The sequence below is a fragment of the Varanus komodoensis genome, unplaced genomic scaffold (assembly GCF_004798865.1).
Source record: "Varanus komodoensis strain SLA01 unplaced genomic scaffold, ASM479886v1 scaffold70, whole genome shotgun sequence".
NCBI classification, from domain to species: Eukaryota; Metazoa; Chordata; class Lepidosauria; order Squamata; family Varanidae; genus Varanus; species Varanus komodoensis.
The window spans coordinates 2,140,290-2,166,148 of NW_025336348.1; the positions used below are offsets into that span (position 1 = coordinate 2,140,290).

Consider the following 25,859-nt stretch of genomic DNA (forward strand, 5'->3'; position numbering starts at 1 on the left):
AAATGCATGCCAGCTCGCCCGTCTGACTCATGCTGCTGAATTCAAGAGTACAGTCTGAATTTCATTGCTTATTTGCTTCATTTAGAGTAAAGTGTATGCACAACTCACATTGTACATTAGCTTGTTATAGAGATGACACCCTCCCCCCATGCTTAGAGAGAATCCAACCCCAGCACTACGACGACAGCGACCAAAACCCCTAAAAACAGAATATCATCCCAAGGGGAAAATAGCTGCCATTCAATATTTTTTCAAGAGATTCACACAAGATTTCTTTCCAACAGCTCTGTCTCAGACTTGTTTACATAGAAAGGTGTCTTTCCAACCCTAATCCATTCTACAAGAAAAACTCCAAATCTGCAGGAAACTTTTAATATTTCAAAGGAATTTTGACAATGTTATATAAATTTAGATATTCAAAGATAGGCTGGACATGCCCATGGTGGGCATGTCGTGAGCGGAACCGGCTGGAGCCGGGGGTCAGACTAGATGGCCCAGGAGACTTCTTCTGACTCGCTTTGTTTCTATGTTTCTAAATTTGACCTCTATTGGCTAAAATGGTCGATGAGGATCAATCAAAATGGCTATCAACAGCTATGAGGTAAGACAGTTATGTACTATGAGTTAAGACAGTTATGTACTAACTTCAAGATCAGATTCAGCTTCCCTCTAAACTCTGGTCATTCAGAAACTAGGAGAATGTTGTACTAGACAGACCTTTGGTTATATCCATCAGGATTCTTCTTGGATTTTCAGTGATCTGATATCAGCTTTATCCATGGACTCTGGAGAGGATATAGTCTCTCCTGAAAGCAAATGGAAACCTCTCCTTCTATTGCCAGCTTTCTGTGTCTATTTGCACTGGCGTGAAAAGGGGCTAATTTAAGATCATGCCTACAACCCAAGACCATCATATTTGATCAGTCAGGACAACAAAAAACTGGTTTCTACAGTCAAGTAGTCCATCATACAATGAATTCAAATAGATGTGGAATACTTCAAAGATATCTAGATTTTACATTTAAGTGTGAGTAAGCATTTTTATCCTCAAAATGGATAGAAGTTGAGCTTTGATGCTCTAAAGAATGATTTTTTGCATCCAAAGGAAAATGACAAGAAAATGGAAGTAAGCAATTCAATTAAATTGCAATGGCAAATGATTTCTGGACCTCCACAACAAATCAGCCGCAACTTAAATTCTGGATGGAAGATTTTTTCAAGGAATGCTGGTGTCATTTACTTCATTAAAAGGACTCCATTCTTCACTACAGACAGAGAAGGGAGACTTTTGCCTTGGATCTTCTACACAGGCAGAGGCAAAATCGCATTTTCGCATTACTCAAATTTCTAGAAGGTGTTTGCTATGTACAGGTCACGCTGTCCTCATCACCCAACACTCACACACGTAATCAGAAGCATGAACTTAGATTGGATCATAGGTCAGACTTTCCATCTTACACCACCATCCTTTTCAGTTAAGGAAAGCTTTCCTAAAGGCGTGTTTCTTTTTCTGGCCAGTAGGTTGCCTGGACCAAGTGGTCGCTGTTGACAAAGTCGCTTTTCCTGCTTTTCACAGAAGGTGCTGCTTTCTCTCCACTGGGTGTGATACTTGGATTTTGAGGATTGTACCTTTTCTTTAGAACCAGCAGGACAGCGATGCTAAAGAATGTGGCCATGGTGCCCAAAACAACCGTCAAACCCAGATAGATATACCTGCGGAGGGGAGAAAAGGGCTTTGAATTCATTGCTTTTGTCAGGGCTTTTGCTTGCTTTAGTTGCAGAAATTCACCCTTACCTGGTTCAGAATATGAATTTGCCTTGTTCTAACACTCAGAGTCAGTATGAACTGAACACCTCTCTCTATGCTACATTAATGAAGAGGGAGGTTAAATTAACACAGAATGAGGCATGCGGGGGGAGGTCTCTTTTTTACTTATAAGTGAGCAATGTAGATTGGGATTGCAGTATCTGAATATCGGGAGTGCAGGAGCTAGCAGGAAGACCTGTATTGCTGAAGTGAACTAGGGATCAAGGTAGGATCTGAGTCAGGGAAGATGCAGTCAATACAGTGGACAGGTTAGGATTGGAGGTGGTTCTGGATGGCGATCACGGGAGCCCTCAACAATTGAAGAATGGAGAAATGGGTTGGTGGAGTTCGCAGTTTAGAAGATCGTTAGAGGAATGTGCAACATGATTAGCGGATCTGAGGTGTTTAAAAAATAGGAAAGCTGCAGAGGATCTGACGTGATTGGAGAATCTGTTGTTGTATAGATTATTGTATTGCATTTTTATGGAGTGTTGGTGGATAGATTCTGAGGACTGATTGCACTGGATGGATCTGTATCAAATTCCCTTGGCAATTTTGTCTATTTCAGTTTGCTCTGTTTAATATAGTTGCATTGCTTTCAAAATAAAAAAAATACAGCAAACAGGACGTCATGAGATGCTGAGGGAAATTCTGGAGAGAAGAGCATATTCTTCTATAGCCCTTCCCCCAGGCCTTCCAGCTGGAGCGCATCAGGATGCTGCGACCCATCCTGCAAATACTCTTTGGGGCGTTCTGGATCTGGCCACCAGCTGGCCACCAGCTGGAGCCCCAGATTCTGACAGGTGCTGGAAAGGGAGATCTCTGGGGCCAGAGCTCTCCCTCCAGCCTTGGAGTGGGAGCTCCGCCATGGCCAAAGGATTGCATCTTTGCAGAAGCTTTTGAAAAAACCAAGTTCTCAAATGTAGAAAAGACATCCCATAGTTACCTAAAGGCATTAGAATCATAGAGTTTGCAAGCTCCTTGACCTCCACAGCTTTTGCTTCCCCATCTGAGGCAAGTTGTATCGATCGAAACACCAAAGTATACTGGCGCTGGAATTCCTGCTGCACCACATAAAAGGAAGTGTGAGTTTGAATGTGCTAGTTCCTCCCTCTATGAGCTAGCCTAACAATTTAGTACAAAGCAGGAAGCATTTCACAAATGAGCACTACTTGGCGTGTTACAGGATGCTCCTCAGCTCACATTCAGAACCTTTCAGTCTTTCTCTCCTGAAGTCCTTCACTTCCTCTCTGTAGGTGGCAGCTGCTCTTGTGAAGTTGGCGATTTATTAATCCACTGAATCAAGGGCCTTCCTTTCCATTATAACAGCACGCTCTGGATCTGAAGCTGCACTCTGCTTCCCAGGAGGACCCACGGCCGAGAGTCTTCAAGAAGAGCATCCCAAGGCACGCATCACCCATGGCGGCTGTTCACCATGCCGCCATGAGCTAGTTGAACTGGGTTGTCACACCAGTATGACCTATTGTGTTGTCTGAACACAGTTACTGCTATAGCTAACAAACCACCCAGAACCTACAGACTCTTTAACAATCTTTCAGTGGCTTCTTAACTAGGGTTGTGTGAAGAGTCCATTTCGGAGGTGGACTCCAGTCTGGCTTGTTGTGGCCATGAGACTGAATTTCCGGCATGTGCACCCAGCATTTCTGCAGGGCTCACCAAGAATCGAGTCCCACCTGACTGCTGAATGTGGAAGTGGTGTCCCTCTTCCACATCATGTGCAGCCACCATTGTTTGTGCGAGTCACACAACTTCTATTCTGCAAGCATTCAAAGACTTCCTCTTGGCTTGGCATGTTTTCTGAGACCAGGCCATGCACGAGAGAAAGACTGTGGATGTGAGAGGGATGGATCCTGTGGAGCTTGGACCAACTGTATTCTTAACCCTAGGTGGTCCATGGAGCTCCTTAGAAAATTCCCTTCCACATATGTACCCCTCTTTAAAAGCAGCAAAGCGAGGGAATTGTGTAAAATTACCATGTTTCGGCATTTTAATCCCCTTTGCATTCTAAAGCAGAAATGCTACCAAGATCCAGAGGAAATACAGAATTCATACTTACCAAGAACCCTTGTAGCCAAAGTATAGATGCCCAGAGCAAAAGATTTGAGTTGTGGATTAATGCTTCTGAAACATAAATGCAAACCTTTTTATAAATACATGCTGTTCAACATGCACTGTGAACTTAGCTTTCAGGCACGAGTCCTGCTTCTTCTCTTACACTGCAACTATCAGGAAAAAGGAAAATATTTTGGGGGTGGGGGAAATGGGCCATTGTGCAAGGGAAAGAAGCTAGCTCTCATCCTAAGTAAATCCCACATAATCCCACAGTAAGTCAGCATTAAATCGGCAGCCCCATTTTCCCCCAAAAGGATAATTTACCAGGGCAAGTGTCAGAAAGTAGTAATAAAAAATCCCAGGATTCAGGAATGGCAGAGTTGTATGGCAAAACTTTTATTTTTATATTGCATTACATTACCTTATGTTACATTTTTATATTGCATAACATTACATACCCTTTTGTCCTCTTGTGAGGAAGACAAGGAAGCTATCATAGCTCCGTTTTATCTTCAAAACAACAACCCTGTGAGGTGGGTTAGGCTAAGAGGGAGTGGCTGGCCCAGTCTCCCACTGAGCTTCATGGCTGAGAGGGAACCAGAACCTGGATCTCCAGTCCCACAGTGTAGCCACCACACCACACTGGCTGTTAAATATACTTCGGCAATTGCACCTCTTCAAAGCGGCCAAAGGTTCTGTCAACCAATCAGCTACTGGGCACGAATTTGGAGGTTTTAAACATGCTCATGAGCTTTCCACAGCTTGGTCTTTCACAACCCTCAAATAATTCTGTCATTCCCTTTAAAAGTAAAATGTGTTAGGATCAGTATAATACTGCCACCTGTGGGATTCTCAATGAATAACACTTGGAGTTAAACTATAGGGTGCCCCCCCCACACAAACAACAACCAGTTCCAATTCCCAAAATATTTTCAGAACAAGCTGCCACTGAGTGGCATTTTAGTCTTTTTAAATCCCAGCTCTGCATTTCAGATGTTTAATTTAAAATTGAAAGGGTTTTGCCTTTGAGGAGATCCTGCAAAACAGGGAGGAAAAGAATATGGGGAGAGCCAGGGTGGTTGTGTGGTTAAGAGCATGGGACTGGGACTCAGAGGATCCTGGTTCAAGTCCCCGCTCGGCCATGGAGCCACCGGGGTGACTTTGGGCCAGTCACAGACTCTCAGCCCAACCCACCTCACAGGGTTGTTGTTGTGGGGATAAGATGGAGGAGGAGAATGATGTAAGCTGCCTTGAGCCCTTTGAGGAAAAAGGCAGGATATAAAGTGATACATAAATAAATAAATAAAAGAATTTTAAAATGTGGCCATGTTCCCGGTAACAGAGAAGATCCAAAGAAGTATCAGCACACAATAAAAGCCAAAAGTGTAACAAATAAGAGATCCTGAAATAAAAATATAAATAGGAGGAGGAGGAGGAGGAGGAGGGAATAGGAATGAGAATGAGGGAGAAGGCACTCAGTGACTTTAGTGGCTCTGCTGGCCACATGCTCCCTCCTTTACCAGAGGGGGGATGCCTGCACGCACCCGTTGCTGAGGAGCTTGGGAAGGAGGAGGTCTTGCACCCATCCTGCTGGAGGGAGCCTGTGGGCAGCTGGGTTGCCACTTCGTGTACGGCGAGCTGGACTAGATGGACCATTTCTTTTACCCAGTATTGCTTTTCCTAGAAACAAACAAACTAATCCCGATGGCACAGGACTTGGAGACGCTACCAGGTGTAACTGGTCCAAATTTTCTATGGTGTCAGGTCACACATTCTCCTTCAAAGCATCAAGGCCTGCTTCATGCCCATTTATGCCTGCGTTTCTCTAACTTTGATGACCATGCACTTGCTCATGGGCAGCAGAATGAGGGATTCTGGTACAGTGTAAAGCACTGAGTGGAGGAGACGTGATAAGCCCTGAAACTCTTTCCAGAGCTGCAGTGTCTTGGAGGACTCACTCCCAGGTGGCGGTCATTCCCCTGGTGTGGCAGGCATCGTGTGACCCACCTGTGCCAGCGTACGCTCATCAAGGGATGCATGCGTACATCTGAGCGAACCTGCTTGACATAATGGCCTCCGTCTCTCCTGGGCTCCGTCAGATCCATTGCACGATTACATCCGGGACGGCTCACGCAAAAACACCCCTGGAAGGTAACATGCTTTGCAGTGCTGTTGGAAATGTTTGCAAATGCATAGCTACCATCCAGGTGGTGCCCAGAGTCGCTCATTGCAGGCTGTTCACATAGCTTTGTTTGAGGAGGAGGTGGTGGTACAGGGGTTTGGGGTAAGGACGTTAAAGTTTCGCGGTTTCCTAGTGAAGTTTCTCAGGCTGAGCATAAGAATCAGCCTGCTTTGGAAGGGGTGAAAGGGTTTCCAGGAGGGAGCAGATGCTGGATCCAACCTTGACTCAGTAAAGAGCCACCGGGAAAGCCAAGCTTGCGCTCAAGCAGCAAGAGGCAACCTGAGGGTAAAGCCAGAAGCTCTACTGAAAAGCATGGGCAGAGGGGAAGTTTCCAGTTTGGAGTCAGCTCTTCACATGGGCCGGTGCTTCCTTCTCAGCTTTGGGAGAAGGCCACCTTGAGCTCCAACTGTTCTGTCTGTCCATTTCAAGAAAAGAACTGCACTTCCAAGGATCGTCTTGAGTTTTGAACCCAGATGAAAAGAAGAATTGGGACCAGCTCATGATCGATGGTGACTTTGTTCCCAGTTTGCCTTCCCCTTCCAAACTTCTTTGTGTTTTCCAGACCCTCATCCTAGCCCATGATAAGGAATGGTTTGAGGAATTCTGAGCTCGTAAGTCCTACTCAATGCTGTGGAGGGGAAAGGACATTGGGGACACCTATGCTGGACAACAGGTAGATATTTCTAGTTGGGGAGAATTCTGCAGGCTCTCCCTTTCCAGCCCCTGAAAGCATTTATTTGCATTCATCAGAAATTGCAGCTGCTCACCTTAGAAGTAAAATGTATCCAGGAATCCCTCCAATGGACAGTGTATAAGAAGTAATGACAGACACTACTAGAAAATAGAGAAACATTTTGGGGCACTCCTTTCCTTTTTGACAAGGTCCCATCACAGCCGAGGAGTACTGTGATGAAAACTCCGAGAGCTCCACACAGCTGCAGTTATAAAATATCTGGAATGAAGCAAAGGAAATGTGGGTTCAGAAAGGGCCATATGGTGGCACGCTAGGTTAAAGAAAATCAGTGCAGTTTTAAAATTTAAAACCAGCCACATTATACACAGCACTTACACATTTGATTTACTTTCCAAATGTGGTGGAAGTTTTTCCAAGGCTGAAAGAGCCATAATGACGACTTTGTTATCCAAGCTCTTGAAAAGGTATTGGTGTTACATTTTGAAAGGGGTACGTTTGACCCAATCCTTGTAAATCTTTCAAAAATGGGAGGGCCAAAAACCCAAAGGGGTGCAGTCAAAAATGGGAAGACATTGATCTGAGTCATATTTGAATTAGTGAGACGATGGGGTGAAATGTTTAGAGTGTAGACTGGGGGACCAGGGAGATCCGGGTTCTAGTCCCACTCAGCCATGAGCTCACTGGGAGACTTTGGGCCAGTCACTCACCCTCAGCCAGAGGGCTCATGTGGTGAGGATAAAGTGGAGCTAGGTAAACAGTCTTGGATTCCGCACAAGAGGAAAAATTCAGGATGCAAATGCAATGGAACGACAATAACTCCCACTTCCTCTACTAATTTTTCTGAATTTTTTGATGTGGTTCTGCAGTTCAAATGCATTAAACGTGCCTACGTTGGGGAAAAGAAAATGTGCATGAAAATGCAAATATTCTTATTACTATTGGTATTAGTATCACATTTATATTGCTCCTTCTGCCTCTTGCAAGGAACCCTGTGTAGATGAGGAAGACTCTGTAAGCTGCTCTGGAATCTTTGCAAGAAGAAACAAGGTGGGGTGTAAATGTAATGTAACAGTAATAACCCAAAGCAGTTAACATGGTCGTTCTCCTCTCCATTTTATATGGTGACGAAGGAAAGAGAGTTTATGATTGTCCAGTGACCAATAAGCTTCATGACAGCTACAGACTAGAATCTGGAGCTCTTAAGTCCCAGTCCGACATCCTCACCTCTACCCTTTGCCAACTTTCCGTGGGTGAAAAAAGTGTTCACATATGGCGGAAAAGGCCACGTTCAGACATGAAACACTGCACAGGGCTGTCTTGAGCTTCCATCTTTATTTTTCCAGAAGTTGGCAGTTGAGGAGAAGCAGGAGAAGAAGAAAGGAGAAGACCAACTCTGTTTGAGATCAGCACCGGGGTTGGTTGCCTTCACCCATCTGCTCATGACCCCAAAGTAGTTGTGTAAAGGTAAAGGTTTCCCCTTGATGTGAAGTCCAGTTATGCCTGACTCTAGGGGGCGGTGCTCATCTCCGTTTCCTAGCCGAGGGAGCCAGCGTTTGTCCGCAGACAGTCTCCGTGGCCATGTGGCCAGCATGACTGAACACCGAAGTGCACGGAACGCTGTTACCTGCCCACCGAAGTGGCACCTTTTCATCTACTTGCATTTGCATGCTTTCGAGCTGCAAGGTTGGCAGGAGCTGGGACGGAGCAACAGGAACTCACCTCATTGGGCAGATTCGAACCGGCGACCTTTCGATCAACCAGCCCAGCAGCACAGCGGTTTAAACCACTGCGCCACCTGCAATAGCTTCCAAACCCCCTCCCCCATAACAGATCCATAACTTTTGTCACTTACCATGTTTTTCCCACTTCCATTTGATGTTTTACAACCAGCAAGACAAGCCGAGACGTAGGTGATTCCATTTTCTCCACAGATGGGGTCCCATTCACTTTTAGAGCAGATGCACCCTGAGTTGCACTCTGAAACCAGGGCTTGTTCATAACGGGAAAACCGCTTGTCCCTGGCAAGAAAGGAGAGCATGAGGCCAGTAACTAATGGGCAGGGAGCCACAGTGAAGAGGAAGACCGGGGAATTCCTGTGGCATTCATCCTTCGTGGAGACAGCCCCGCCGGAATTAGCTGTTGTCTGCCTTCTGGTGTTGCAGCGATATTTTGATTGTATTTTATCATGCAATTGGCATTTTAAAGCTATAACTTTGGGAGTGTTCATGTATTGTATTGTTTTATGGGGGATGGGTAGCCACCCTGACCTCCTTGCAAGGAAAGAAGGAATAGATTTATGCATGAATAAACACACCAGTAAGTTTCTATGATGTGGAAATCTTTTCAATGGGATTAACATGAGCTTCTTTTAACAACAGAGGGCAGTGTTCCCCAATCTGGTGGTGCCCAGAAGTTTCTGACTACAGTTTCTATCAACAAAGACTATTGGGTATGCTAGATGCAGCTGATGGGAAACATAACCCAAAGTATCTGAAGGACACCAATTTGGGGAAGGCTTTGGAAAGGCAATTGTCTAATTGAATAGGAATTTTAAACTTTTCCCACATAAGGGAAGCAATCTGATTATCACTCATTTAAACATCTGTCAGGAAAATCTTGGTTGCTCAGTGATGGGTCTAAACTCTAGGAATAGGAAACTCTAAAGAGGGTCAAAAATCCATTTTTAAGAGAGCAACCCTGTGGTTTCCTAACGTCATCTGGGAGGCCATAGGATTCTTCTGCATCGGAGCTGAAGGGAACTCAGAACTTCATTCCTCCAGCTTGGAGCTCTGACACTCAAGATCCATTTGAAGCTGGTGCACAAAGACAGGTTAGTTGCCCTCCTGGGAAGGAGAAAAGAGGGACATGCCCAGGGCAGATAAGGGGCAGCTGGGCCTGCAGGCTGCTGCCAATTCCAGGTGGCGTCTCAAAGGTCTTTTCTCCACTAAATCTAGAATGACCAAAACCAGCCACCTATAGACAATGTTCTGCAAGAGCTCTGGAAGCAACAGAGATCCCCAACTCTGGGCCCCTTCCAGGCACAGGACTCAGCAAAACTTCCCAGTTCAGAGGTGTATGTGCATCTTCTCCGGAGGCAAGAGACTTGCACCCCAATGTTTCTTCTGTTCCTACCACATGACCCTCCCTCCTTTGAGGCTTCACCATGCTAATACCTGCCAAGAGCCCGAATGCTGAATGCTGCCATTCTGTTCATCCTTCTCACTGCTGTCAAAAGGACTTGATCAGAAGAGATCAAAACCCCAAATGCATCTCTCCTATTCTTCAAGCAAGGAACAACGCAGGGAATCCCCCGGGGGGGGGGGGTACCCTTGCTGTGTCCTCAGGGGTGAGCGGGGTCCAAGAATCCAAGCAGTGGAAGAGCTGCAAGGACATAATGGGGGGTGGGGTGGGGGGGAGAATGGTGGGAGGAGGAGCCCATTCACCCCTCAGATACCCCATTATTGTAAGGAAGGGCTGAAGCCCTGGTCCCTTGGAAAAGTCTCTAAAATGCTCAGCATCCAGGCGAAAGAGGTGGAAAACTGGGAAATAAAGAGGCTGTGAATGGGCAGGTCTTCAACATTACAGAATGGGCAAGTGGAAAGGCTGGGGCATCCCCAAACATTTGGCAGCTAATAAAATACCTATGGGAAATGAGAGGGGTATAGCTGTCCGGGAAGCTCCAGAAGTTCTGACTGGTACCCCAGACCGGACTGATTGGGGCATACCCAAGTTCTGCCCTAAGATAATGAAGAATGGCAGCTGCTGCACTGCAAAAAAATTCAAGAGACCAGAGAATGGATAAGGCTTTTTCAACTAGTTCTGGATTCAGGCTGGATTTCCTGCTCGTTCTGAGTGTATTTTATAAACATTAATCATGCATGGCTTCTTCTCAAAATCATGCTTTTGAGAAAAGAGCCCTCTCCCTCCCTTCCTCCCTCCCTCCCTCCCTCTCTCTCTCTCTCTCTCTCTCTCTTTCTCAGTGTGTGTTTACAGCCTCAGACACTCTTACGTGCCTCTTGATAGCAAAGACTGAAACATTCCCAGTGGTTTTACACATATGGCCAAGAGAGGAGCGAGGATACCATGGTGGCATGCCAGAGAGAGTGCCTTCTCCCTTACTAGCCTGCCCAGTCCCTGAGATCATTGGAGGACATTTTCCTGGTGGTTCCACACAGACCCACGGCCTGGCTGGAGTCCACCAGGAAAAGAGCCTTCGTTGTGGTGGCCCCACTTCTATGAAATTCCCCAACTCAGGAAGGTACCACCACTGCGCTACTTTCAGCACCTGCAGTAAACATCTTTGTTCTAGGAAGCCTTTCTTCTTGACCAGCCATGGTTCTGTCATCTTGTTTGTTAATATATTGCTCTTAATTTTTAGCTTTTTACTTTTTGTAGCTCCAAAATCAGCCTAGATAGGGAATGATATACAGATTGTTGTTGTTGTTAGTCGCGAAGTCGTGTCCGACCCATCGCGACCCCATGGACAACATTCCTCCACCATCCTCAGGAGTCCACTCAAGCTCACACCAGCTGCTTCAGTGACTCCATCTAGCCACCTCATTTTCTGCCGTCCCCTTCTTCTTTTGCCATCTATTGTTCCCAGCATTAGGCTCTTCTCCAGTGAGTCCTTGCTTCTTATTAGGTGGCCAAAGTATTTGAGTTTCATCTTCAGGACGGGTAGTGTAAACAAATGAAAATGTTACTCCTGCATAGAATAAACTCACTGAAATGAATGAGATGAAGTTAGTAGCTCTAACATTGGGCACTACCCCGTGTTCAGAATGCATTGTACATTGACCTACTATCTTGAATTTTAGGAAGCTTCCCTGTTGTAGATTTAGGGAAAAGCCGAATTTTCAAAATATCTGTTGCAATCTGCTTCCTCAGGGACCCAGAAATGCTTTTAAAGATGGAGGGGGGATCAAAGTGATCCAATATTGCTTAAAAATTAAATTCAAAGGGATGCCAACAGTACTGGAATGACACTATTCAAGATTATACAACAAGTACAATCTGCAAAAAAATGCAGCAGTCTGGAGTGCTCCTCTTAAGGGTTTCAGCCAGCCAGCCAGCCCACCACGCCCTCTTTCAGAGTGTTCCATTCCATTCCTCATCACAGTTCTTCATTCCCCACAATTTCCAACAGCCACTCAGGAGATCAGTTCTCACTGGGCCATTTTGAGGATTCTCCCTGCCCCTCCAACATTTTTGAGAATACATCATCCAAATGGGCTGATATTTCCTTAGCAAATGGACCATAAACAAAAGGTACAACCTGCACTGAAATAGGAAGAGTCTGGAGTGAGTCAGGAGCTGGAAGCAGAAAACCAGGATTGTGGGGTAATCAGATCCAGAGATTAATCCAGAAGACAGCTCTGAAGGGCAAGCCCCAAACCCAAGAAACTCTAGAGAACACACAAAGCTTCTTCCTTGCTCAGTCAACATTCCACTGAACTGAGGCAGGAAGTTGTCTGCCCGACTTCCTGCCCCGGAAGGCTCCCTCACACCTGGGGAAGCCTTCCCTGCTTGGTGCTCAGCAGCCGGGTGGGAGACAGGGTAGCCAGAGTCTTAAAAATGGATAGGTAAAGCCTCATTTGATACAGTAATCCCTTTCCCAGGAAATGAACATACCCCTGGTAGGAGACGGTTAGTCCAGCCACATCTGTATTCTTGCATCCCATTGCAAATAGCGAAAGGAGCAGCAGGTAACCAACCAAGGATGAAAGCAAGGAGAGCCAGGCTGCCCCCAAAGCATCCAGCCGGAATTTCTTCATGATCAGCCCCCCGGAGAATATCCCAAGGGCTACGGCGGGAATATTGATGAGACCTGCAGTTCCCAATGGAGACAAATCAATTCAGTATAGCCCGTGGTGCAGTGGTAAACTAGGAAGTGCAAGCGCTCTGCACAGCTGCCCCCACAGGGACACCTCCAAGGACAGTTGCAAATTGCAGGCAGCTGTGAGAATTGCTGGCCCGGAGCAGCGCTAACCGTTTTTGTTTGCTAGGAGCAGGGCTTTTGCAACGCTTATGGGTCTCAAGTGCCATTCAAGACCAAGCCACCCCAAATGCATTATAAGGAACAATGCATGGAAAAACATTTTTGCTTGTTACCTTGAGGATTTCGGTAAAGCCGTGAGGGAACAGGGAATTCTAAGGAAGGTGGCAGGAGATTGCACCATTCCCGCTCATAAAACAATGCCGGTATATTGTCCCTGTGAACTCCGGTTCCACTACATCATGGCATTCAGTCTTATAGAGAGGGGAACTGAGGATTTCCCCCAGAAACATTTGATAGTCCTATCAATACCCCCCTTTTTTCCACATCCCTCAGAATTCATCTGGCATCATGCCCTCCGAATTAATCTGAAAATCCACCAGGTGAATATTTCCATATATATTTTTTAGTAGTTGTTAAAGGCAGAAATCTGAAGGGGCCCATTTCTGTCTCCTCTCCCCCTGCCTGTCCTCCCTCTGCTGCCCAAAGGGGAGATTATCTGGACCTATTCCGGTGACTTGAACTGTTATTACGATTATGCTCTAATAGCAGCAATTAACCTTTCGCATATTCTTCACAAATGGTACTTCTCTGCTTTGCACAATTTTAAATCGTTTCACACATAGCTGAAGGCTTAACCCTAAGGAAAAGCTCAACATACAATGGAGGGCACTGTGCTATGGGCAAGAATGCTTTTTTGAGTGCTTTGTTGCCTCTTATGAAGCACAGATTACAGTATAAGAGGGAGCATGCCAGGAAATTCCATCTTCTAGGAACAAGTACAGTAGATGATACTCCAGCAACTGCCAATCAGTGGGCCAAAACTGATCTAAAGGCGAAATGACCTGACATAGATCCTTCTACCAGGTATCAGAAGCCTTCTCCTCTTGTGACAGTCTTCCAACAGATGGTTTCAGGAAGGAAGTCCTCAGGAACTGTCAACAACGAGATGAGCAAGCATTCCAACTCTTCCCTTGAATTAACTCAGAGATTATCTCTGTTCTTCCAGACATTATCAGAGCGAACTTGGGGAAGGATGGGTGAGAAATTCATTCTAGCAAGCTTGCTGTGGTTGCTTTAATTTTCTACGGATTTTTATCCAGCAAGTCAAAATGGAATTGCCTACCATATTCTGCATTTTCGCACGCTTTTTCATGCAACTTGTCTTAAGGAAAGTGCACGAAAGATAGGTATATTTCTGAAAAGTGTGTTTCAACAAAGCACTTGGGAAAATATGCGTATGTTGAAATATGCAAAACAAAAAGCATATGTTGTACACACAAACTCAGTTTCTACATAAGTTAAAAAATAGCCGTATACAGAAATGGAATGGAATGAACTTGATCTCAAATATCCAAGAGTCGAAGTCATCCCTAAACTCTGGCATGTTTTCTGAGGCAATCTGGGTAGGAAGAGGCTGCAGGGGATACTGAGGTGGGTGGGAGAACAACACCTTCTGCTGGAGACCCTTAGTTCTCTCCACTGTTCAATCTTTCCCCTGTATTGAATATACTGTGCGATGTGGCTACGTGAGATCCCATAGGGAGCGATCCAAGAAGTTAGGGGAGCCAGCAATCCTCTTGCATGGATCTTAGTCCAACGGGAGCAAAGTATTCCTGGCTTTGTGAAGTTCCATGGCCTTCCAGGCATGATTGAGTGAGCCCTTGGAGTTCTTTTCTTGGGTTCTGGTCTGCCAGCAACACTATCAGGTACATATGTTTCCCATCTTCTGGCTCTTAATGCAAGACGAATTCCCAGGCTAGAACCATCTTCTCGTACTATCTCAAAGCATGTTGCTGAAAGCTAGCGGTTTGTTTATTTCTCACACCAGTTTTTATAACCCTAATGGACTCTCAAAGCTGTTGACAGGAATACTGGAATTGCAATATAAAACAATCAGACATGAAAGAATTACTGATTGATTCACTTATTGAATGAGACCATATTGATTGGATTGCCCCTCCGAAAAGCCGGAACTTAAGAGCCACGTCATAATCAGAAGTCTAAAGATCTGCACCAAACCCAACCATATACAGCATTCATTCTCGAAGGCCCACCCCAAGGCAGGGTGAGCAAACAGCAATGAGGAGGCCTTCTTTGTGGTGGCTCCCTGTAAGGGAACGATCTCCTCAGTGAGGCCCACTTGGTACTCACATTGCTACCTTTTTGAAGCTAGGTTAAGACCGTCATCATTCAGGCATATGACAGCATATGATAAAGTTTTAATCAGGTCTTGAACTCTTGTTTAATTGTTCAAAATACTTTTGGATATGCATGCGTCCCTCTGGATATTGTATATCTATAAGCTTGTGTGTATGTGGTTTTTATTATACATTTCTAAGACTGCATTCTTTGCAAAGTCCCAGAAGCTGGGCTCACTGAGTGGGCTAAAATGTAATAAATGAAAAATGAAAGGAACACCAAAGATGCCAACTGAGTGTCGACAAGCGGACTAAGGGGTGAAGCAATTTGTACATCCTCCTTCCCTCTTTTGTGCTTTGCACATGAGCAAGAGAACCTCAGACTTCTTCCGGCAGGCAGTGCGGCACCCTCTGCAGATGTGGAACTTTCTTTGGAAAGGGACCACATTGGCAGCTTCGCAACTGTGCCCTGCCCCAGCTGCAACTTCCGGACCGGGACTAAGGGCAGCTACACTTGAAGCAGATTGCAAGAATCCAGTCTCAGATAATCTCAAGATATTTTAGTTCAGGATCAGTCATAGAAGTAGCAGGCACTTCTGCCCACCAAGGATCCAGTGACAAAGTCGGATTTAGAAGTACAGCAGAACCCCCATTTCCACATGGATCTGTTCCAAGACCCCCAGGAGATGCCTGAAACCATGCATAATAGCAAACACAGCAATCTGTTTCCCAATACAGACTTTTGGATCCCTTTGACCTGGTCCAGGAGCAGAAATTGACTGCTTTTAACAATGGTGATTGCTGCAGCCCTAGAAGCTGGACTCAAATACTAAGCTGGACTTAGTATTTCTTTTTTCCAATTTCATTTGTTCTTACCTCAGCATGCAATTTTCCCCCTTGTCCTATTAAATAGAGATTTTTTCCTTACACCTTAAGATTTCTTGTGGCACTTTACAACATGTTATGACTTCTCTTTCAGCCAAGGGCAACCACAGTGAACTGCAAATGTGGTGTCTGGCCCAGCAGATACGGGGGTCTTGCTGTACCCTTTACCTTCAGCAGGATTTCAGGCAACTGTCCTATTTCTAAGACCCATAACCCACAGGCTGTACTGGACTTCCTGCATAAAATTCACCCATCTTATTGCTTCCTTCAAAACTCTTGTTGTATTTTGCCCAATAGAGTAACATCTGCCTTCAAATGTTGCTTCACATCAGGTGTAGGAAGCGTGTTACTCTCCTGATGCTTTAGACTACAAATCCCATAAGTCTTGTCCATTGATCATGCCAGCTGTTGTTTAGCAGGGTTGTCATCCAAAACGTCTTGAAGGCATCATGTTGTCTACCCCTGCTTTAGATGATGCAACTAACGGAAGTGCTATATCAAAACCGATCGTTTGTTTCAGTATGACTATTCCATTCACCAAGTCCAGCACAACATATATTTTCATCATTCCTACAAAACGGAACTCAGCCATACCTATGACAAAATTTGTCTTTGAAGGAGATTGTCCAAACTGCTGCTCAATGTATTTTGGCTTGTATGTCACCATACCAATGAGAGCATTGAACTGGATGACGCTGGAGCAAAGATACAAGAAGTAAACTGGATTCCCAAAGAGGCTCTTCAGTGAAGGCAGAAAATCTGAAAAACAAAACCAAATGGTTGCCTTATGGTTGACAAGGAGGCTGGAAACCAGTGGTGGGAGTCTGGCATGCAAAATGATTTTCCCAGTGAAAGTCGCTGCAGAGGCTTGGATCCAGTTTCAGGTATACGTAGAGTAGGACCACTGAAATAAATAGGACTTCAACTGTTCTTGAGAAAAACAAGCCCCATTGATTGAAGTAGCATTACCCTATGTATGACTAAGTCTGGATCCACTCCACTGTTGCAACGATGTCATATTGGGTCAGCCAGTAAACCACGCATGGAATGATAGCCACAATGTGAGGAGAAGACATGGTTATGGTTATGTGCTGACTTCCCAGAAGGCCAAGCAATCTTGCGATTGCTGCCATGAGCTGAGGAAACGCTAGCTGAATTGAAAGCTAGATCAAAAGCCTGAATGACTGTCAATTCACCAACCAGGTGGCCTCACCTTTAGCCATCTCAAGAAACTTGACTTGCTCCTGGTAGCTGATGCCACAGTCTCTGTTATCTTCTGTGATGAACTTGGATTGCTCAGAGGAAGTGCTGGAATCTTTTCGGGCCTCTGGCCGCGGAAGATGCTTTGGCAGGAACCAGAAGGGGAGAGCGGCAAGAACACTGATTACCCCTGATATCAAATAGCCGAGCCACCAAGCTCCTACCCACTGGGAGTCTTTATGAGTGATGGTTATACTGTCTAGGGAAAGAAACAAAGGGTTCCGTCATCTACAGAAATGATCAAAAGATTGCCAGCTTTTCAGATATGGAGCAAGGGTGCCGTAAGGTGTTTGCACTGGGAACCACAAGAAACACATCTACCCCTGCACATGAGTAGGCATGCTGCTTCTGATACTTATTGGTTCAGTGGGGAAAGTATTCAAAAGTTTTTCAAAGATGGGCAATGAATTTGTCCTGTTTACATTTCAATACAAACTTAACAAATGGATACTTCCATAAACTAAATAACAAGCAAGCGTGTAGGTAGATATTGACACCTGCACTTTTCTGAAGTTTGTGATGCAGTTCATACATGAAAAGCTGCATATAAAATGTGTACATTTGAACAGGTGTGTAAAAAATGTGCACGTTCTGAAAAGGGCAACAGAAACTGCTTATTTAACGGAAAGAGTTCCTTACGAAACTCCACGTGGGTGTTTCGAACAATGCACACAAAAGTACATACACACTTTCATGCAGACTGACATGTTAACAGTAACAAAAACCTGGTGCAGGAATAGAATGAACCAAAAATAATGGGAGAAAACAAATGGAAACAGGAATAAAATCAAATTAATTGCATTCAACCATCTCTACCTAGTATATGATGGTTCACAGCCATGTTTGAATAAAGTTGTCTACATTCTCAGCAAGAGATGCATCCAACTTTATATTTCCTATCCTGGGGCGAAGGAAAAGGACAGCCTGAGCATGGCAAAGGACATGTCTGAGAAAATATGAGTCGATCCCTGGGCAGAGAAATGCTCTGGATGAAAATGCGTGGGCATTGGGAATAGCAAAGCTCAGCTCTGGTTTAATCCCCTTCTAGATGAGTGATTCATGGCTTGGGTGTACTTGGGTGTACTCAGTAGCCTTGGTAAAAAAACTGACAACTCAAAGTGATATGCTGAAGTAGTGTCTGTTATATAAGACCTACTCCATGAGAATTTAGTTGGCTTTATGTACTTAGCCAAAACTTGCAAGTGGGTATTATGCACACATTTATTTTCTATAACTGAACAGGTTTTAACGTTTGTATATATCTGTTTATAGCAGGTCCAGGGGATAACTGTGGAGAGTCCGGGGTCCATTTTCATTCCTCCGCCCCCAACACACACATATACCACCACTGAAATCACCACCAAAATCAGTGCTTAATGCTGCCACAAATTCTAGCGGCTCAACACAAGGCCATTTACTATATGGAAACAGGGCATGAGCTGAAGGCATACGGCATGCCCAGAAGCCCCCAAAGCGTATGGCTCAACATTTCTACAAGGCATGGTCTTGGCATGCTCTGTTGTAAAGGGGAAATGTGTGTCTTTGCTGCTGCAAACCTTAAGTGGCATGGATCACCCCCGAAGGGGCAGAAGAGAGCCAGGGGGAGGCCTGGAGCTTTGCCCCATGTGTTCACACCACCACCCTGATCTGATCTTCACAAACTACATTGCCAAGGACGGCTCTATGGATAATAACCTTGTTTGTGTCCCTTGCATGTTGTGTCGCTAACAGAAATGGGCAGAACGCTCATACTCACCCATGTCTACAAAGCCAATGTCCACATACAGATTGGCACACAACGACCCCAAAAGAAAGCCAAATATGGGGCCAATGATTGCGACTGTCTGCACGCACCCTGTAAAAGAAAGCAGAAGGGCACGTTACTTACAAGCACGGTTTAATCTTTTGATCGAGAATAAGCCAGAGGGAGAGAGGAAGGAGGAGAAAAGGAGGAGGACAACTCACTCAAAGGGATGGGTTTTCATGTGTTCTGCAAAATTTCTGTTTTCCTGACTCCTTGGATTCAGGTTGAAGTTGCCATGTGCCCATGACTGTGTTGGTCGCCAGCTTTCTACCTCTCCTACAGTACCGGAGCCTGGAATCACCCCGTGAAGCTCTCCATTGCTGCCAGTGGGAGCGAGGCCCATGGCTGGCAGCAGAAAGCCACCCAGTAAGTTTGAAGGCTGCGTGGGGACTAGAAGCCAGCCGACCAGCCGTGCACCCTTCTCCACAACACCATCCTAGCTCTCTGTAGTGTGGCACAGTGTGCGTGTGTCTGAGAGAGAGGGAGGATGAGGAGGAGGACGAGAAGAAGGACCGATAGAGAGATGTCTTGAAGTTCTAAAGAAAACCATACCAATATAAAAGGCTGCATTCTCCTTTGTGGCATAATCATCGATGTATGCGATTCCCAAAGGCTGGATTGGTGTTTCCCCAATTCCACGCAGCAGATTGCCCAGCAGCACATAGATCCACATGGAAACTCCAGCTTCCTTTTCACACCCTGTGCATACAAGCCCGAGAATCTGTGGGTTGCAGTTTCTGACACCCTGACACCTTTCAGATGCACAAAGTCTCCCACCTGCAAAACCCTCCGTCGCTTATTGAGGCTTGTCACACACAAGCTCCTTTTCTAACACAGAAGGCATCAGGAACTTCTAAAAGGATTCCTTCTTTACTAATAGCTTACTTTAGTTGTTTGATAAGACAAGATTCAGCTGTGGATCTCACACAATAAACATCAACTTACTATTCAGTTATGACATGCTTGTGCATGATTTATTAAAACTAGAGTTGTTAAGTCCTATCAAGTAATTGAAATAAGATCAATCAGCCATGCAATACATTCACAGTGCCAATGAAATAATTTAGAACATTCTTCCCCAGCCTAGCACTCTCAAGATAGGTCAGACTACAGCTCCTGTCATCCACAGCTGACATGATGGATCTGATGGGTGCTGTAGATTTCTGAGGGTGCCAAGTTGGAGAAGGCTAACCTGGAGTTAAAATATAACTTTAAAGTCAAAGCAAACTTGAAAGGATAAAACATTTTTTTCAAAGGCTAAGCTGAGAACTAGGAAGCCTTGCTGTATTCCTTGGGGCCAAAGCAACCAGACTGAAACAGAGCCCAGCTTAAATATTATATTTTCAGAGCATGCAATAAAGTATCTCATCATGTGCAGTTCAGCCTAGTCTTACCTGCATGGATTTTTGCCTGAGATCTTTCCAAGAATGAGACGGTTATTTGGTTTTGCTCCTGCAGACACGGAGAGATGCTGATAGTTGAATTGGAGGAAGAAAATATCTCATACCTATAGCTGTGTAAAAACCAACAATTGCCTTACAAGGATGCAACCTGATCATGTTTTGGGGAAAGGACACTTCTAAGTTACTTTAGGTTCCAAATAATCCTACAGTACGTGGTCATGCTTTCCGACTTTTCTGTCTGAAAAATGCTATGCTAGTTACGAAGTCATGTCCGACCCATCGTGACCCCATGGACAACATTCCTCCAGGCCTTCCTGTCCTCCACCATCCCCCGCAGTCCACTCAAGCTCACACCAACTGCTTCAGTGACTCCATCCGGCCACCTCATCCTCTGCCGTCCCCTTCTTCTTTTGCCATCTATTGTTCCCAGCATTAGGCTCTTCTCCAGGGAGTCCTTCCTTCTCATTAGGTGGCCGAAGTATTTGAGTTTCACCTTCAGTCTCTGGCCCTCTAAAGAGCTGTCAGGGTTGATCTCCTCTAGAACTGACTGTTTTGATCTCCTTGCAGTCCAAGGGACTCACAGGAGTCTCCTTCAGCACCACAATTCAAAGGCCTCCATTCTGCGGCGCTCAGTCTTCCATATGGTCCAGCTTTCACAGCCATACATTGCAACTGGGAAAACCATAGCCTTGACTATATGGCACTTTTGTCAGTAGGATGATGTCTCTGCTTTTTAGTATGCTGTCTAGATTTATCATAGCTCTCCCTTCAAGGAGCAAGCATCTTTTAATTTCTTGGTTGCAGTCACCATCTTGGAGCCCAGGAAAATAAAATCTGTCACTAGCTCCATTTCTTCCCCATCTATTTGCCAGGAAGTGAGAGGACTGGATGCCATGATCTTAGTTTTCTTAATGTTGAGTTTCAAGCCAACTTTTGCGCTCTCCTCTTTCACCTGCATCTAGTGGCTCTTTAGTTCCTCTTCACTTTCTGCCATTAGAGTGGTATCATCTGCATATCTGAGGTTGTTGATATTCTCCCGGAAATCATAATAACCCTTTTCATTTACCTTGAAGAGCAATGCTCAACAAAACTAAACCCTCTTGTATATGTAAGCACATTAAAGCCAATCTGTATCTTATATTATATATCAGTTGTACAATACAATACAATAGTTATTTATCAGTTATATAGTGTCAATTTTATGGCAAGCAATTTTTAAAGGTGGACATATGCATTCTATGATAGAAAACTGGAACTATACAGATATTTTTCTGATATTTTAACGACCAGTTACAATGTACTTACTGTCCCATAAAGAACTGTGGCATGGCAATCAGAAATGTTCCAACTGACATGATCAGGGAGCCGGCTCCAATTATCTTTGGCCTATGAAGTCTGGCTCCAAAGTAGCTCACCAGAATTATTATTAAAAGATTCCCTTTAAGAAACATAGAAAGAATAACCAAGAAGATCTATAAGAAAACCAGACATTCATCACTTACAAAGCATATCTACGTAAAAATCTCAGTGTATGTCACATACCAATTTCAAAACTCCCATCTATTAACCCGACGAGAGAAGAAGGGATATCAAATCTTCTTTCTATCTGAGTGATGGTACTTTTCAGATAACTTCCCGACAGGGCTTTTGCAAAGTAAACAAATGATAATGCACCAAGAAAAATCTGCAAAAGAAAATAGCAGCCTTTAACAACATTGTGCCAAACTGTGAGCAAGCCCCACTTAAATCAGTGCAACTTACTTCTGAGGAGACATGCCTGGAATTGTGTTATAGTCCTAAACACCCTTCCCAGGAAGAAACTCCTGTTTAACCTAATGGGATTTACTTTTGAGGAAATATGCTTAAGGTTGCACTGGACAGCTGAAGTCCAATGTACATTTCCCTGGGAATAAATCCCATCACACTTAATGGGCCTTACTTCTGAGTAAACATAGTTAAGATTACACTGTAAGGATATTTGACCTCTGATGGTTGCACACGTATCCAATTTCCCCTGGTGGTTACAGGAAACAGCAAAGCTGAGTTCAGTTCTTAATGAGACAAATGCTTTGACATTCTAGCCTTTTACGGATAACAAGCAATGCCTTCCAAAGCTTATCTTAACCTGCAAAATGCTGTAAAATGTAGAGGCAATAATGCAAGTTACTCATCAAACACTATTAGAACATCAGGCTGGGAGATTTGTACTGCCTGTAAAGTCTTAATCTTTAAAAGGGTTAAAATGTTGAGTCAACTTTGCTGAGCTGGAAAGACAGAGGCCTGAATTTGGATGGGTGACCACCTGTGGAAGTCGAACAGGGAGCTGGAGTTACAGGCCCCTTCTGTTTCTGTTTTCTTGTATTCTAAAACAGAGCCAGCTTGTTTATTGGAGTTTCTCATTTAGTTTAGTTCATCTTGCCCTTTGAGCATGCTTCCAGTTTTAGGTATAGCTCACACGGAAGACTGAAAAAAGCAAGCCTCATGGCTGCCTACAACCTCCCACACTCAGTGGATTATCAGTGCCCAATGGGGGGCAGGCGTACAGAGTTGAAGGTTGCCTCCAGACTTTTCCTTTCCTACAAAGCACAGGCTTGGCCGATTTCAGCAGTCTAAGCCATTTTCTCTTCTCTACAGCACGAGGAGAGGCAGAAGTGCCATGAGCTTAAAACCCATCTTGACAGAACTTCACTCTTCTTCTATGCAGCCTCCAGAACATCCACAAACCTCCATGGCCAAGGCTGGTCTTCCAACCTCAGAACCGCAGCGGGTGCAGAACCAACTATGCCTGCTACAAGGTTGGAATAAATGTTCTCCGAGGTTGGAGTCACAGCTCTGACCTCGGAGACTCCTCCCAAGGTCAGAGTTGTACATCCTCAATATATATATTGTTTTGTGCTTCTGTAATTGGATCCCTAATATAAGATTTGTTTCTGCACATCTTTAAATGTTGATCCTCACAAAATTAAGAGAAGTGATACTTTTAATTGCTTGGCTTGTGCATGGACTCAGAAGTTCAAAATGAGGTAGGTTCACATTTTTAATTCAGTTCATTTTAATTTGAACTGAATGACATTGTCAAACAAAGTTTCCTTGCTAATGAAGGCTGCCTAATTTGGTAAAAGCAAAGACAAAGTCTTGACTATGATTCAACTCAACTTGGATTTTTTGATTTTCAAGGAAAAAATAGTTTGGGGTTACAGCTGTCTGGTCCAACAGTTTTAGATTTACATTAAGATCCCTGGTCCACTATTGGCAAAAACTCCCATCTGAAACCCATCTGTGGCCAGGTATTCAAATGCTGTAATTTCCCCTCCAAAATTTGAGCCTGCAGGATTTCTGAGTATCGGTGCAAAGCCAGAAGAGAGGTACAAGGTTCGACTCCATCAGATTCTGGGTGCATCTTCACCAAACGATCATTTTCACCCAAAAGTCCATTTTCACCTAAAGAAAAGCTGACACAAGATTCATCTTTTAATACTCATTAAACAAGGCCAATGTGGGGAACGGCAAAAACAAACCCACACCCTGCTTGGTTAGCAACTGCATGTCCAACGCAGAGAAACCTCCAAACCTGGGGAGCGTGTTGGCACTTTAATATGATTGTCTGTATATTTTTGGAGTCGGTAAGCTTCCTTTAATGGCTCAGTGGCAACTGAACGTTTATTCAATGAAGGGAATCGGATTACGACTGAAGCAGGCAGAGGGGGAATGATATTATTTGTCTCATAATACAAGTTTAATGAACACAACTAGCTTTTAATTCTCCAAACAAGGGACATAGTGAGGTGCCAGTCTGTCCTGAGACTTGGAGAAGATTTGATCCCCTGGTGTCAGTAGGTGCCTCACTCTTGGGATCCGAGAAGGAACCCCTGCTGGGAAAAGCTAGGAGTGGGTGGGTTGCCCAGCGCCTTGTGCCAGCAACAGTCCAAAGTTCTGGGAGCCAGTGTGGTGCAGTGGTTAAGAGCTGGGACTGGGACTCAGATGATCTGGGTTCAAGTCCCCGCTCAGCCACGGAGCCAACTGGGTGACTTTGGGCCAGTCATAGACTCTCAGCCCAACCTACCTCACAGGGTTGTTGTTGTGGGGATAAGGAGGAGGAGGAGAATGATGTAAGCTGCCTTGAGTCCTTTGCAGGAAAAGGCAGTATATCAATCAATCAATCAATGTATGTTTTGATTATACTCAGGCTTGATTGGGCCTTCACAACTTGTCATTCACCAAGCCAAACACTGTCCACAACCTAGAACCTTACGGTGCTTAAGAACTGCCACCACGCTAGGCTAGCACTTTCTCAAGTTTGCTCATTTATTTTGGGGTGGACCTAAATTCGTCCTCCCGGAATTTGATGGTGCCAATTTGGGCAACAGAAGGTGGGCCCAGACCATCATGCTAGAGAAAGTTGAAGGCAGAAGACCAAAGATGGGATGGATGGACTGCATCCAGAAAGGAATGACCTTGAGGTTACAAGAGCTGAGTAGGTCTGTTAAGAACAGGATATTTCGGAGAGAATAATTTGTATGGTCACCACAAGTCAGAGATGACTTGATAGCACATAAAAACAACAAATATCTATTTATAGTTTAGTTTATAGGGAAAGAGATATGTGTTGCTGCAGCTAGCTGAAAAGAGTCCATCAGATGTGGAGAGGGAACACCCAAGCTGATTTCTAAAAATATTCTGTCTTTTAGGAGTGCTCTTACACCCTCCTTCTCTTAGCCCTTGTGCCTTTGAAAACGCTCTGCAGGATTTGCTTACACAAAAGATGCTAAACCCAATAGCCCCGTCATTGGAATCTCTCTCCACATAGGGAATGGAGGAGCACCCGACAGGATCCCACAGAGATATTGTGAAGTTTTGTGACTTCCTATATCCATACGCATGTGCAGAAATTCCTAGGTGACTTCTGCAAATGAATGAAAACCGAGAAATGCAATGGAAGCGGACCTGACTTAAACATGTGATTGTCAATATGCATTGGTATTTGCCTGAAAAGGAGGGAAATATATGTACTGGGACACTCTGAAACCATGCCTGGGGTTGCCAGGATGTGCACAAGAATGACCACATAGACTATCTATCTGTCTGATTGACTGACTGACTGACTGATTCATACTCTGCCTTTCTACCAGGAAAATGGCACTCAAAGTGGCTAATGATTCTCAAATATTGGACATCCGATGCAAGCGACTGAATAATGAGAGGCTGTTTTGTTTTGGCTTGGGTGTATGTGGGTGTGTGCAAAATTTCTCCAAAAACGAACAGAATAAGTTTTAAATAAGAATCTATTCTAATATGCTATTGGTTGGTTCTTCAGGAGGGCCACATTCACATCTCCCGGTGTTTACCATACCTTCATCCCACCACATAATGTTTGTTTCTCCTTTGAAGTGGATGATTCTGATCTTGAAGAAGACCTGTCAATGGACATCACTGTGTTTTTCAAGAAGAGCTGCACATTCTCTTTGGGTGGGATTTCCATCTTAATGGTCCCTTTCACTCAGTCTGGAAGAAATCAAAATAAAGGGCATGGGACCAAGTGATCTGAAGTTACTTGCACCCAATGGAGCCTGCCAGAACAGTAAGAACACTTTCTGAGCCACTACTAAGAGGCATTA

At 44.6% G+C, this 25,859-nt stretch overlaps 1 protein-coding gene across 1 annotated transcript in view; it reads right to left on the bottom strand.

Moving 5' to 3' along the window:
* Window positions 1-516: 516 nt before the first annotated feature.
* LOC123034672 (solute carrier organic anion transporter family member 1C1-like) overlaps window positions 517-25,859 on the bottom strand; it is a 28,372-nt gene continuing 3,029 nt past the window's right edge. The window contains exons 2-15 of the mRNA XM_044452205.1: window positions 25,595-25,746; window positions 21,787-21,928; window positions 21,550-21,682; window positions 20,236-20,354; window positions 19,394-19,540; window positions 18,794-18,892; window positions 16,991-17,236; window positions 16,372-16,536; window positions 12,388-12,583; window positions 8,609-8,774; window positions 6,830-7,014; window positions 3,885-3,949; window positions 2,754-2,871; window positions 517-1,713 (exon numbers count right to left, since the gene is read on the bottom strand). Coding sequence (XP_044308140.1) covers window positions 1,491-1,713; window positions 2,754-2,871; window positions 3,885-3,949; window positions 6,830-7,014; window positions 8,609-8,774; window positions 12,388-12,583; window positions 16,372-16,536; window positions 16,991-17,236; window positions 18,794-18,892; window positions 19,394-19,540; window positions 20,236-20,354; window positions 21,550-21,682; window positions 21,787-21,928; window positions 25,595-25,723 — 2,133 coding nt within the window. The 5' untranslated portion in view covers window positions 25,724-25,746 and the 3' untranslated portion in view covers window positions 517-1,490. The remainder of the gene's footprint in view (window positions 1,714-2,753; window positions 2,872-3,884; window positions 3,950-6,829; window positions 7,015-8,608; window positions 8,775-12,387; window positions 12,584-16,371; window positions 16,537-16,990; window positions 17,237-18,793; window positions 18,893-19,393; window positions 19,541-20,235; window positions 20,355-21,549; window positions 21,683-21,786; window positions 21,929-25,594; window positions 25,747-25,859) is intronic.